The 13,364-nt window shown below is 35.9% G+C and overlaps 1 protein-coding gene across 1 annotated transcript in view; it reads right to left on the minus strand.

The window, feature by feature from the left end:
• Window positions 1-11,902, minus strand: part of LOC127557241 (DNA annealing helicase and endonuclease ZRANB3-like) — a 70,594-nt gene extending 58,692 nt beyond the window's left edge. The window contains exons 1-3 of the mRNA XM_051990633.1: window positions 11,787-11,902; window positions 6,437-6,616; window positions 2,642-2,794 (exon numbers count right to left, since the gene is read on the minus strand). Of these exons, the coding sequence (XP_051846593.1) occupies window positions 2,642-2,794; window positions 6,437-6,460 (177 nt within the window). The 5' untranslated portion in view covers window positions 6,461-6,616; window positions 11,787-11,902. The remainder of the gene's footprint in view (window positions 1-2,641; window positions 2,795-6,436; window positions 6,617-11,786) is intronic.
• Between the last annotated feature and the right edge of the window lie 1,462 nt (window positions 11,903-13,364).

Here is a 13,364-nt window from a genome sequence, read left to right on the forward strand (position 1 = left end):
TTTAGAATAAGAAAAAAGAAGAAAGAGCAGGAGGAAGAGGATACTGATAAAATATTTGAAAAGCATAAAGAATTAGACAAGAAAGGAATTAAGTACAATGCAGATGAAATTAAGGAATGTGGTGCTTCACAGCAGGAACCATTATGGCATTCCCCATCCTCTGACCTACTCTCCTCAATTAACCCTTCATGGATGGAGGGAGAAGGAGGAGTTGAAGGGGCAATGATGCCATCAGCACCATCCATGCAGGAGCTTTGTCCACACCCTATGACAAGATTACAAACTAGTTAAAGCTAAAAAAGAAGGACAGGATAGATCTGATTTAAGAATAGAAGCATACCTTGTTATATAAGAGTTTGACTCTTCAAGTCAAGAAAGGAGAAGATACACTTCTTTTGATTTGGAAATAATGAAAGATCTGAAAAAGGGTTGCACTCTTTATGGGGCTACATCATCTTATGTTAGATGGTATTAGAGAAGTTGGCTTATGAAATTTTAACTCCTAGTGACTGGAAATCGATAGCAAAGACATGTTTAGAACCTGGACAACACTTGTTGCTGCTTTCGCAATATAGTGAACAATGTAGAATACAAGACCAACAAAATAGGCAAAATAGTTAATATACAAATCAATAACCTGTTGACCAACTAGCAGGTATAGGTCAGTATGCAGACACTTTAGCACAGATTAATTACCCTTTGAGAGCATACAAGCATATTGCTGCTGCTGCTATAAAAGCATGGGGCACCCTCCCAGGAAAACTAGATAGAAGGGAAGTCTTCACAAAAATAGAACAAGGTCCAAATGAACCCTTTGCTGATTTCGTGGGATTTCTGCAGACAGCTGTCATACGAATTAGTGGTGAAAATGCAGCAACCGCAATAATGATAAAACAACTTGATAGAGAAAATGATAATGAGATTTATAGAAGAATTATACTAGAACTACACAAAGATGCTCCTTTAGACATCATAAGACTGTGCCACAGTGGGCATAAATGCCTTTTATACCCAGGCTATGATGCAGAACATGGGAAGACAGGGTCCCTCATAGTCCCTTTCAGAGAGACTCGTTGATGCTTTCAATCTGGTAAAGTAGAGTATCTGAAAGCTCAATATTGGCACAAAGATACGATGAGAAGACAGGATGAGAGAACAAGATGCAAAACCCTATGTCCAAAATGCAACATAGGCTTCCACTGGGCATCAGAATGTCGAGTGACTCAGAGAAATAGAAAACGGGGCCCAGCTCCAGGGCCTGAGGCAAAAAACAGGTGGGGCATGATGGCAGCCAAAGTTACACCCAGAGAGTCTTTAGAAGTTCAATATTAAGACATGATCAATCAGCCAAAAAGCAATCTGATGGAAGACATGATCAGTCAGCCAAGAAGCAATTAGATGGGAAAAAAGGATTGCAATTATGGAAAATAGAGTTGTAGGCAGCTGGGACTACTGAGATATCCCCTAGAGAAGTGAAATCTGTCCCTGTCTGATCCATGGATCTCTTGCCTCCAGGCACAATAGGCTTGACCATTTCACCTTCTGAGAGTGCTTACAAAACAGTGTCCATCCATACAATGATGTGGGAAACTGGGGAATGTGTAGATAATATCCCAGTCACTAATACAAGTAAACAATATGTGACTTATCAACCAGGAGAAGTAGTAGAATCAGGTTTATTGATACAGATTCCTAATAAGCAATCTGGTGATAGTTGCCCAGATTCTGAGTCCAAGTAGCAGAATGCAGGAATATTCTGGATTGTAGCTGTAATAGCTGACCATCCTATGCTCACTATCTATGTAAATGGCATACCATTAGAAGGGTTGGTAGACACAGGTGCAGATCGTACAGTCATTAGAGATGTAGTAACAAAAATTCCTAAAATAAAATTTTTTCTTAATATTTCAGCAAGAAAGTAGCTGGTAGCTTTAAATTTTATCACAGAACCTTGAGCTGCTGCCAACAGAACACAGGGTTTCATGGAACACAGTTTGGGAAAAATTATTTAAGTAAATAACAGTGGTATTTGAGAGCTGTCTTTCTTGGCAAGTTGATGAGCTCCTTCCATACCAACATACATTTTTGGCATTATTTGTTTCTTTTTATCAACTATTTGAAGCCTCTTCAACAATTAGGTGGCACAATGGAAAGAGAATTGGGCTTGGAGCCAGGAATAGTTATCTTTCTTAGTTCTACTCTGGCCTCAAACAATTACTAACTGTATGACGCTGGGCAAGTCACTTAGTCCTGTTTGCTTTAGTTTCCTTATAAGAGCTGGAGAAAGAAAGGAAAAACTACTCCAGTATCTTTGTTAAGAAAATCTCAAATGGAATCTCGAAGTTGATTAAATTTCTTTATTAATATAGATAGTGGAAAGTGCTGCCTCATTTTGAAAATTACTGCAAGTAACTATGACTTCAATACAGATGGGAGGGAAGAGTATTTTTGGTTTTTTTGCTGAGGCAATTGAGGATAAGTGACTTGACTTACACAGGGTCACAAAGCTAGGAAGTCTTAAGGTGTCTGAGACCACATCTGAACTCAGGTCCTTCTGACTTCAGGGCTGGTGCTCTATCCACTGTGCTACCTAGCTGCCCCTAGAGGTAAAAAGTTTTTTAAAATATGCAGGTAATCTTACATGGGTAAACAGAACTTCATTTTTGATTTCTTCAAAATTTTCATTAGGAGTCCAAACTTCAGCAAATTTCAGGAAATCCCATTTTTCTTTGTCACTTTCTTCCACCTCTAGTTTCTCTTTCCTACCATTTAATGTGCTACCAGTAACAATGGCCTGTAGGATTGAAAAACAGGTGAGATTTTTCAGTTTTACATCTAATTTTAGCTCTGAAAGTTAATGAAATTTTACATTTAATCAGACACTGTAAACCATGAAAGATTTCTTTGTGTTTTAATGTTAATAACACGATCTGCAATATTTTTCAAAATAATCAAAATACCTACTCACTGTTATCTATAGTTGATAAATAAAAGGTCTCAGAGAACATGTGTTTTTAAAAATAAATTTCTTTAGAAAAATTTGGAGGAGGATTCTGGGAAGATTTTAGAGTAGGTTGGTAAATTTCAAGCTTTCCAGATTTCCCCCACATATAGAATAAATTTGCGACTTAAGGTGAACATACAGAGGCGAAAAATCAAGAAGACTTGGGGCAGAACAGGGGTCCTATTGGTAAAACCCAAGATCTGCAGAAAGTCCCTAGCCAATCTCTGTGTGAAGTGCAAACTCCTCTAGGCTGGTTCTATGGAAACTTAAGTGGGGAGCCCTGGGATTATCTAGGTTTGGCTGAAGCCTCAGCACAAACCACAGGAACTTTCCCCTCTTGGACAACTCGAGGAGTCAGGGAAGGATGAGTAAACCTCGGCTGATTAGGAATTCCAGGCCCAGCTGTGCTGCTGTGGGTCGGGTGAGAAGAAACCAGCACACCTATTGAGTGCAGAGGCAGGTGGACAGGGATTCTGCTGGCTGTGGGCGCTTGCTGGAGAGTGGAGCTCTTGGTGTGGGATTCCTGGTCTGAGGAGAAAGCTGAAGGGAAGCTAGAGGCACATCCCCGACTCCAGGATTAAAGGGACGTACACTAACACCTCTTATTAAAAAATATGAACCAGAAAAGAAGAAAGAACCCAACCACAGAAATTTACTATATTGAATGAAAAAAAAAGGACATTCAATGAACTTGCAAATTTTCAGGACTTTCTGAGGAAATCAACATGGACAAATTGTTTATGGTTTTTTTTTTTTTAATGGGAAATGTATACCATGTTTAAAATTTACATCAACAATAAGGTAGTTCAAAAGAAAGATTGGAGCAAAGTTAAAGTAAAAATAGTACTTATGTTGGACAAATGAGGTGCAGAAGAAGAATAGACATAAAGGCATTAGAGGGAGGAAGTGGAGCTCACAGTTCTGAGAACCTACTCACATTGGGAATGGGTTAAATAGGCAACACTACAGGAAGGGTATAATAATACCCTCCAAAATCTATAAAGAAATAAAAGGAAAAGGATAGGTGGGGAGGGAAGCAGATAAGGAAGGAATCCATGGATGGGGTAAGGTTAAGTAATAGCAAGACAAGTTAAGGAGCAGAATTAAAGCAAGAATCAGCAAGGATAAGAAAGATATGTGTGTATGAAGGTATATGTCTATCTCTACATATGTATATATAAATATATCTTTTCTTAACTATAACTTGCATGGGAATGTAAGGGGGGGTGAAAGGGAAAAGATAAGAATAAAGTAAAAAAGATATGCAGCAAGACAACAAAAGAATAATTTACAACAAGGTAAAGAAAAGATGGGCCCTCATGAATGTAATGACTTTTAATATATATATAGTTTCTTTTACTAATAATTTGTTGTTATATATTTTGAATCCTCCCTGATGTTCTGCTGGGCACATGACAATATTGTCTTCTGTTCTATTATTTCTTTTCTAGTTTTTATTTTTTATTATTCTGTGTTTTTTAAATAAAATAATTTTAAAAAAGAATAAAAAAATTCTCATACTATTCCATTTGAGGTCAAAATAATTTATTTGGGGTGTTTTTGAGTGTTTGCACTCTTATCTTCAAGAATCTATAATTTCAACAATCTGAACACTTCCCAGAATGCTGCTCTGAATGAACATGTTTAGGCTTTCTTATATTGGGTCAAAAAATCTCCATCACATGATTTGTTTGCACTCTATAGAAGAGCTTCTTCCACTTAATTAGACTGAACTCTGGACAATAAATATGTACAGATCTCTACTTAAAGCTTTTCCAGCCTAAGAGGACTTGTTATCTCTAAGCTGAAGAGGATTCCAATGGAGATCTATATATTTGAAAAATTGCCATAATTAATTTCTGTAAGGTTACTAAAGAACTCTATTATTAAATCTAATACTTTTTCCTCCAGCTTTTTATGCAGCTTTTCACACTGTTGACCAAGATTTCTCATTCTGGATACTTTCTCTTCCTTTGGCTTATGTGGCACACTCCCTTGGATATGTCAAATAAGAAACTGATTACAATTCTCCTAAAACCTGTTCTTCCAAATTTTTCCATTTTTATTGAGGCTAAAATTTCTAGTTAATCAGAGTTCTTTTCTCTTCTTCAACACCCCAAACCAATCATTAGACTTACGTACTTAACATGTGCCACCCCTATTCCCTTTTCTCTACTTTCAAAGCTACTATCTTTCTTCAAATTTTCATATTGTCTTGCTTGGATTACTTCAAGGACTTCCTAACTGATTTATATATTTATGTTTTTCTCCTTTCAATCTATCCTCCAAAATTCCCAAATTGTTATTCCTAAAATATAGATTTGATCACATTATCCCTTTACTAAAAAAAAAAAAAGATTCTAAATCCTCTATAGTTATTATTTTCTTTCTTAAATTATCATATATATGCTTATCTACTTACAATTTCTATGTATGTTGCATATATATTATTTGTACAGGGTTGTCCATATATTATCTCTGCATTGTCTGTGAGCTTTCTGAGAACAGGGATTATGTTTTTGCTGTTCTTTGCCAGGAAAAAAAAGGAATAAGTATTTACATAGTATCTATTTTATGCCATGTAAGCACTTTATAAATATTATGTCACCTGATCCTCACAACAACTTTGAAAAAAGTAGGTATTATTATTAATGAGGATCTAGGGCACATTTGAATCCAGATCTTTCAAACTCCAGGGCCAGTGCATACTGCCTGGTACATATTAAATGTTTAGGAAATGTTTGTTGACTGATACTCTATATATCAAGGAACTCTGACTTTGTTGGTCAAAAAACTCTCCATAAATGCAAATCCCTTTCCATCTATAAATTATAATCTATAATCAAGTTCAGAAATATTCAGTGGCTTGTTCTTCCATCATCCAGCAAATGTAGGAGATATGATGTAAACCTTGGTAATACTGGTTCCAATACAGATCTATAGGTCCAGGCCATGCTGACTCCTAATTTTTAGATATGAAGGGATTAGCAAATGTGTGCTGGATTAGACTGGATTAGGAGAAGGAACATTAGGCTAGTTCAACGGGGATTCCTCCCCGCAATTCAAGAAAAAGGCATGAAGTTACTGGTGTACATGCTGATCTTTATCCCAAATGAGAGGTAGAGGACAAAAAAACAAGAACTCTGTCAAAAGAAAGGGAGGAACTCAGAGAGGAGCTTAAAAGCCTCTGCTGTGGTACTGAAAGAATTTCAATGGAGGATGGAGTACAGCAATCTCACTACAGGCAGCTGTATGTTAATAAATCATAGGAATTCAGAGTGTGTTATACTTCCAGAGAACATTTTTTTAACTCCACACCTAGTTACAATTTTTTAACGTCTCATATTCATGAAGAAAAAATTGTATTTATACCAAAGTAAGTTGTATGTAACAACTTAGGTAACAAAATAAATTTTAACTTAGTTGATTTACCTTGCGGTTCAACATCCCCCACATCAGAGAGTCCAGTGTTCCATTTGCAATAAGATAGTGGATATTTACAGAACTACTCTGTCCAATTCGGTGAGCACGGTCTTCTGCTTGCTTTATGTGTCCTGGATCCCAATATAACTCAGCAAATATGACATGAGATGCTGCAGTAAAAGTTAAACCCTAAGCAATAGAAGCAAAAGAAATGATGATACTATTATAGCTAAAATACAAGCATACTATATAGAAAAGGCAAGAACATCTGGAAGGAAATCAACATTGCTCAGTATCCCCAAAAAATAGCACAAAATTTTAAATTATATTGTTTGAATGAAAAGTTTATAGAATAAAATTTTGACTTTCAGTTTAAGCATCATAAGGAATATACAAAATCAATTTTAAACATTATAATTAAATCAATTAAAAGTTTTCAGAGACTTCACCAAATATTACAGGTACTTTACTAAGACTTCCTTTATGTTTGAATACCTCCATTGAGGAACAATTTATTACCTTCTAAAGCAACTGATTATACTTTTGGATAACTTCTCTATAATTTCCATACCCAATGCTCCTAATTCCTCTGAGGCCAAGACCAGCCATGTTAAATACTGTTCCACATAAAAGTTCTTCAAATCCTTTGAAGTTTTTGTAATACATCTATTTCCAAGTCTTCTCTTTAGACTACACCTCTCTATGTTCTTTAAGCATTCATTGTTTATGAGAGCAAAGCCCTGAACTACACTGAGTATCTTTCTTTAGATATTTTGCAACTTGTCAATGATATTCCTAAAATAATGATCTTCTGAATGAAGCAAGGATTGCCAATTCTAGAGTTCTGAAGGACTATGATCCTCATATTCTGAGACACAAACCCTGTCTTAATGTAGCCTGGTTGATTCTTTGGCTGCTATATCTCACTGTTAACCCATGTTGAGTTTTGATTCCATGAAAACTCACAGATTTATCTAGCTGTTACTCTTATATATATAAAACTGGATTTTTTTTTTCCCTTTTTAACCCAAATGTAAGATTTCAGATTTGTCTTCATTAAATTTCATTTTGTTAGATTTGGCTCATAGTTCCAGTCCACCTAAATCTGTTCAGGTTCTGATTCCGTAATCCATTATAAGAGCAATCCCGCTCAACTTGGTGCTGTCTACAAATTTATTTGGCCTGTCAAAATGTATAATTATTACTTGTTCTGGGCAGAACATAAAAAGTAAATTGTACACAATTATCTAATACTAAAATTTCTTATCAAGATTTTTAATGACATTACACATAAATGTCACGTGTGTATGTATAAAAATAACATATACATTATCTATTTATCTACCTATCTACCTATCCATTCTAGACCTTTGATTTCACTGATTTGAAGAATTCATGCTGAGAAATTGCCTATACCAATGAAGTCTGGCAGCTTCTCTGTAATTCTTAAGAACTGCTTAAGGTACTAAGAAGTTAAATCTGCACAGGTTCAATACAGCCAGTGGGGATCAGAAGGAAGAATTGAATCTATTTTTCCTATTTTTTGAAGGCAGCTCTCTATCTGCTCTATCATGCTGCCTCCCATCTATAAATTTCCTTTTTATGACTATAATGGGGTTTTACTGCATGCTCAGATTACTTATGGGGCAGACTTCCATATGAGAGATGCTATTCTACCTTAGCCTATCATGTGGCTGGGGGCAGTCCCTTTTCTGTTTGCTGCATGGCTAGAACCATCTTTAAATCTACCTGACTAAAACAATTAGTTTTCTTGCAAGTGGTATCCAGAGGTGAGAGTCTTATTCAATCACATTGGGGTTGTCATAAAGTTAGGTAGAAGAAAATGGCTTCCTTTCCCTCATACTAGACAAGATAGCTCTGAGAAATGACCTTGGAATTTTGGTCTATTTTGTTTTTTTCTTTTCAGTCCTAGGTAGAGAATGTCTAGTTCCCAACCCCTGGAGGTTGAATCATGGGAGGCCTGAAGATGCCAGGTCAGATGTTACACCTGACCAAGCAACCTGAGAAGCAAAGATCTCAGGAGGTAAGCCCACGGAGACTTTGGACTATAGATCTGGTTATACAGAAACTGAGCAAAACTGTGAACCTAATCCTTCTGACACCTTTGGGTCAGGGCAAGGTATAAGTGGGATTATAAGTAATGCTACTAGCCAGGCTGGGACTCTTTTAGCGTCAGAGTTAGACAGCAAGTATGATGAGAATTATGATCAATCTGTACCATTAACCAGCATAGGTATAGAGACAGAAGATCAACAAGTCTTAAGATTCAGACTGTCTTCTAATAGATTTGATGGTCTTAAAAAAAGAACAGAGTAAAAGAATGATATATTAGATAGGAAAGGAAAAGGAAAGTCATGGGAAATAATCTCACATAATCAGAATATGCAAGTAAACACCTACAGGTATAAGAATGAAGGAGGGCAGGAAGTGGCTGGCAATTAAACCTTGAAGCTGAAATGGAAGAATTTATAGACATACAGATAGGTAAAGAAATAAATTTCACTTAACAGGCAAATGAAAAAGAAAGTAAATAATGGAGAAGGGGGAATTAGAGGTAGATTAAAAAATAAAATAAACTTAACTGATTATGTACAAAAATATTTAAAGTTCTTTTGGAGAACTGGAATCTAAAAGAATGTTCACCAACTGAGGAATGGCTAAACAAATCATGTTACATAAATGTTACAAATTGTACTATAAGAAATAATGAAGAAGATGGTCTCAGAGAAACCTGGAGAGACTGGTTATGACCTGATGTAGAGGAAAGTGAACAAGTCCAGGAGAACAAAATGACAATAATATTGATAAGGCAAACAACTTTGAAAAGCTTAAGAATTCTGATCAGTATAATGACCTTCTAGAACTCCCAAGGACTAATGATGAAACTAGCTACCCACCTCCTGATAAAGGGGAAAGACCCAGAATTAAGAATGAGACTTTATGTGGGAGGGAAACATGGCAGATCTTTAAAAAAAGGTTTTTTTTAAAAAAAAGAACATATTTGATAGATTTAATATTATTTTTCATAATCATCCATAACCAATCCTGTTCTTACAATCTTTGGTGTTTCTTTTTTTGCAGCATGAGGATTCAAAGGAGCCATAAAGGAAAAAGGCACATTTTGTATTGAAAAGATTAAATTGATTTTGTATCATTTTTACATTGATCCTATTTACAATTAATTGATTTTTGTTCTATAAAAGCTTAAGTCATAAGCTGTCTCTGAATTTAGTTCAGAATTTAGCTGGCTTATAATGGATTAAGTTTAGAAATACCATTCTCTTGATAACCACTGTTCTATTCTTGCCCCAAAGAATTTTGCTGACCCAGGGGGATGCAGCTTGCCATAAAGGGAAGTTGAGCCTAATATCTTAATACCACCAAACTATCCTTTAAGGATGTCTAATTTGTTATCGAAAGAATACTGGACAATGATCGTGTAGGTGGACTAAAGAAATGAAAACTTCTTAGTCACAAGAATTAAGGAAGGGAATTGATGCTCATTCTCAACTTCAAGCCAATGCTTCTGTTTTCCATGCCTCAACTACGTAACCAATCATGATGAAACCTACCTTGTTCTGTATTCACTAAAAGCTATAAAAGGAAAGCTTTTCTTTTGCTTGAGGTTTTTGGTTGGAAAATGAGGCAATTACTGAGCCTCTTATTTTTAGGATTTGCACCTTGTGAATAAAATAGTATTTTGGAGAAAACTTCATCCACATTTCTCGAATTTCACTTGCAACACTGGTACAGGGTTTGCCCTACTATTAGAGAGTTTTGCTCTTTAACTGGAGATATAACCATTTCATAACTGTACTTCCAAATACAGAATTACTATGTGTATTATATTTTATCTATCTTAAAGAGATGAGCAAGGTCACATACACACACATACACACATATGATTCTACACATCTTTAAACTTTCATAATTTACTAATTGCTAATCCCAAACCAAAAGATGCATAATGACTTTTCCCATACCTATTTTATAATAATCTTGTTTTTATGATATTGTTGACCTATGAAAAAATACAACATGAATATTAGCAACAACTGCTGAAACTTATAGTCTTTAAGCCTTTCAATTTGCTAAGACAACTCTGAGATACCATTACACACCTCTCAGATTGGTTAAGATGACAGGAAAGATAATGACGAATGTTGGAGGAGATGTGGGAAAACTAGGATACTGATACATTGTTGGTAGAGTTGTGAATGGATCCAATCATTCTGGAGAGCAGTTTGGAACTATGCTCAAAAAGTTATCAAACTGCATACACTTTGATCCAACAGTATTACTATTGGGCTTATATCCCAAAGAGATATTAAAGAAGGGAAAGGGACCTGTATGTGCAAAAATGTTTGTGGCAGCCCTTTTTGTAGTGACTAGAAACTGGAAACTGAATGGATGCCCATCAACTGGAGAATGGCTGAATAAATTGTATATGAATGTTATGGAATACTATTGTTCTGTAAGAAATGACCAGCAAGATGAATACAGAGAGGCTTGGAGAGACCTACAGGAACTGATGCTCAGTGAAATGAGTAGAACCAGGAGATCATTATACACTTCAACAACAATACTATACTATCATCAGATCAACTCTGATGGACGTGGCCCTCTTCAATAATGAGATGATCCAAACCAGTTCCAATTGTTCAGTAATGAAGAGAATCAGCTACACCCAGAGAGAGAACTACAGGAAATAAGTGTAGACCACAATATAGCATTTCCATTCTTTCTGTTATTGTTTGTTTGCATTTTTGTTTTCCTTCTCAGGTTTTTTTTTTTCCTTCTTTCTAGATCCAATTTCTCTTGTGCAGCAAGATAACTGCATAAATATGCATACATATATTGTATTTAACATATACTTTATCATTTTTAACATGTATTAGATTACCTGCCATTTAGGGGAGGGGTTGGGAGGAAGGAAGAGAAAAGTGGGAACAGAAGGTTTTGCAAGAGTCGATGTTGAAAAATTACTCACACATATGTTTTGTAAATAAAAAGCTATAATAATAATAATTTTTAAAAAAAGACTTTCAATTTGCTCAGATATCCATCATTTTACTTGTCTTCACTAAACCTCTGTGTTTCAGATAGTATATATAGGGTATCATTTCCATTTTACAAATGAAAGAATTAAAAGTGAAAAAGATTAAGTGACTTGCAAAAAAAAAAAAATACAAAACTGGTAGATGATGGAGGCAGAATTCAAGTCTGACTTTAAGTGCACTCTTCTTTCATGGATTTGACATTATTATTTGCAGCTAAAGAGTTGCAGTTAGTTATTCTCCATTGTTAAAAGTTCTGTTACTTTCACATTTTGTCTTACCTGGCCAGCAGCTTGAATGCTTAGGATAGCCACCCGAGTATCAGGATCCTTCTGAAACCGATTGACTAGATATACTCTTTCTGAAGAAGGAACACTTCCATCTATTCTAATGTAACGAGCCTAAGATTTACAAGAAAAACAGTAAAGTAAGGGCAAGTTCTATATGTAGAAGGAAAAAAAAAAAAAGGAAAAAAAGGGGTTTACCTTGAAATAGAGGAAATAAAGCCAGACTCTCTCCATACAAGGTCCAACATATTGAGGTTTAGCAACTAAAATGTTGAAGTTTGAGGGTATTGGACCTCAAAGATATACTGGGGTTGAAGGCTGGTGTTGCAAGTTATTGCAAAAGAATTTGTAAGCTTAAACATCTTCCAAAGCAAGGTGCAAGGGTTTTATTATCTGATAAGATCAGGCAAAATTAAAAAATGTTAGCAAAGAACAAAAGGACCACTGAAGGCTGAGATGATCCTCTCAGGATCTGCCTCCAGGATCTGCCTGCCTTCAGAGTATTATAAGCCTATCAGTGCTTCAGGCTCTCTGGTCCAAACCCACCTTGATGGGGTATCCAAGTACCCAAGATCACATAGGAACGACTTTACATAATGAGATCAACATTTTTCTAATACTTTATAAATATATTTCTTAGTTCACATTTATCCACATGATTTCTACATAAATACTTCCCAAATATATATACTCAGCCAACGGCCTGCTGAACATCTCCACTTATATGTCCATTTTATAATCTAAGTCAATTTGCCCATCTTCCACATTTCTGTGTTTCTGACGAGTACTAATGTCTTCCCAGAGACATTCAGATTCATAATAATGGTATCTTTTTGAATCTTCCTTCTTCATTAGTCCCAAAATCCAATCACTTGTCTCAGTCTATTCTGGACTATTCGCTTTGTCACAATTCCCATGTCTAAAACACTTGCCAAATTTTATTGGTCTTTGACGAGGGGAACCAAATGATGAGGTTCAGCTCCCTTTGATTTCTGGTCAGGGAGCCAAAAATTATGAGTTCGGCCTGGGCAGGGAGTTGTGGGAAACCCTTTCTGATTGGCGCAGGTCCTTTGTAAATTAATTTACAAACCCAAAAAGTCAAACTGGCAAAAAAGTTTATTATTAAAAATCTAGCAGAGAAATCCTCTAGCAGAGGTTTCTAACAGAGAAATCCCAATAGAGAGGTGAATAAGGTCTTGTTAGGGAAATAGGTGAGAGAGATAAAGAGGGAATAACGCTGAAAGAGAATGTCATTTCAGCAGGCAGGAAGTTGAAGCTATGCCAAGGAGAAAGAGAAAGATTCCTTGGCATGTCATGTTAGGTTCTCTGCAAGGGATTGAGCTGAGAGAGGCTTGTTTTATGGGTAGTTCTTGCTGGGGGCTGGGAGCAGTTTGAGCTGGAATCAGAATAGAAAATCTTGGAATTGAATAAGGGTCTCTTGACTAATCTCCAACTCAAGAGAGTTGGACAGAAATCTCCAGCTCAGGTTAAATAGGAGTGCTCCTGGACTTGACTAGTCCTACCCAGATAACAGAATGAAACAACTTTATCTTGATTCCCTGGGGCGGGTCT

This window comes from Antechinus flavipes, chromosome 3 (assembly GCF_016432865.1).
Source record: "Antechinus flavipes isolate AdamAnt ecotype Samford, QLD, Australia chromosome 3, AdamAnt_v2, whole genome shotgun sequence".
Classification (NCBI taxonomy): domain Eukaryota; kingdom Metazoa; phylum Chordata; class Mammalia; order Dasyuromorphia; family Dasyuridae; genus Antechinus; species Antechinus flavipes.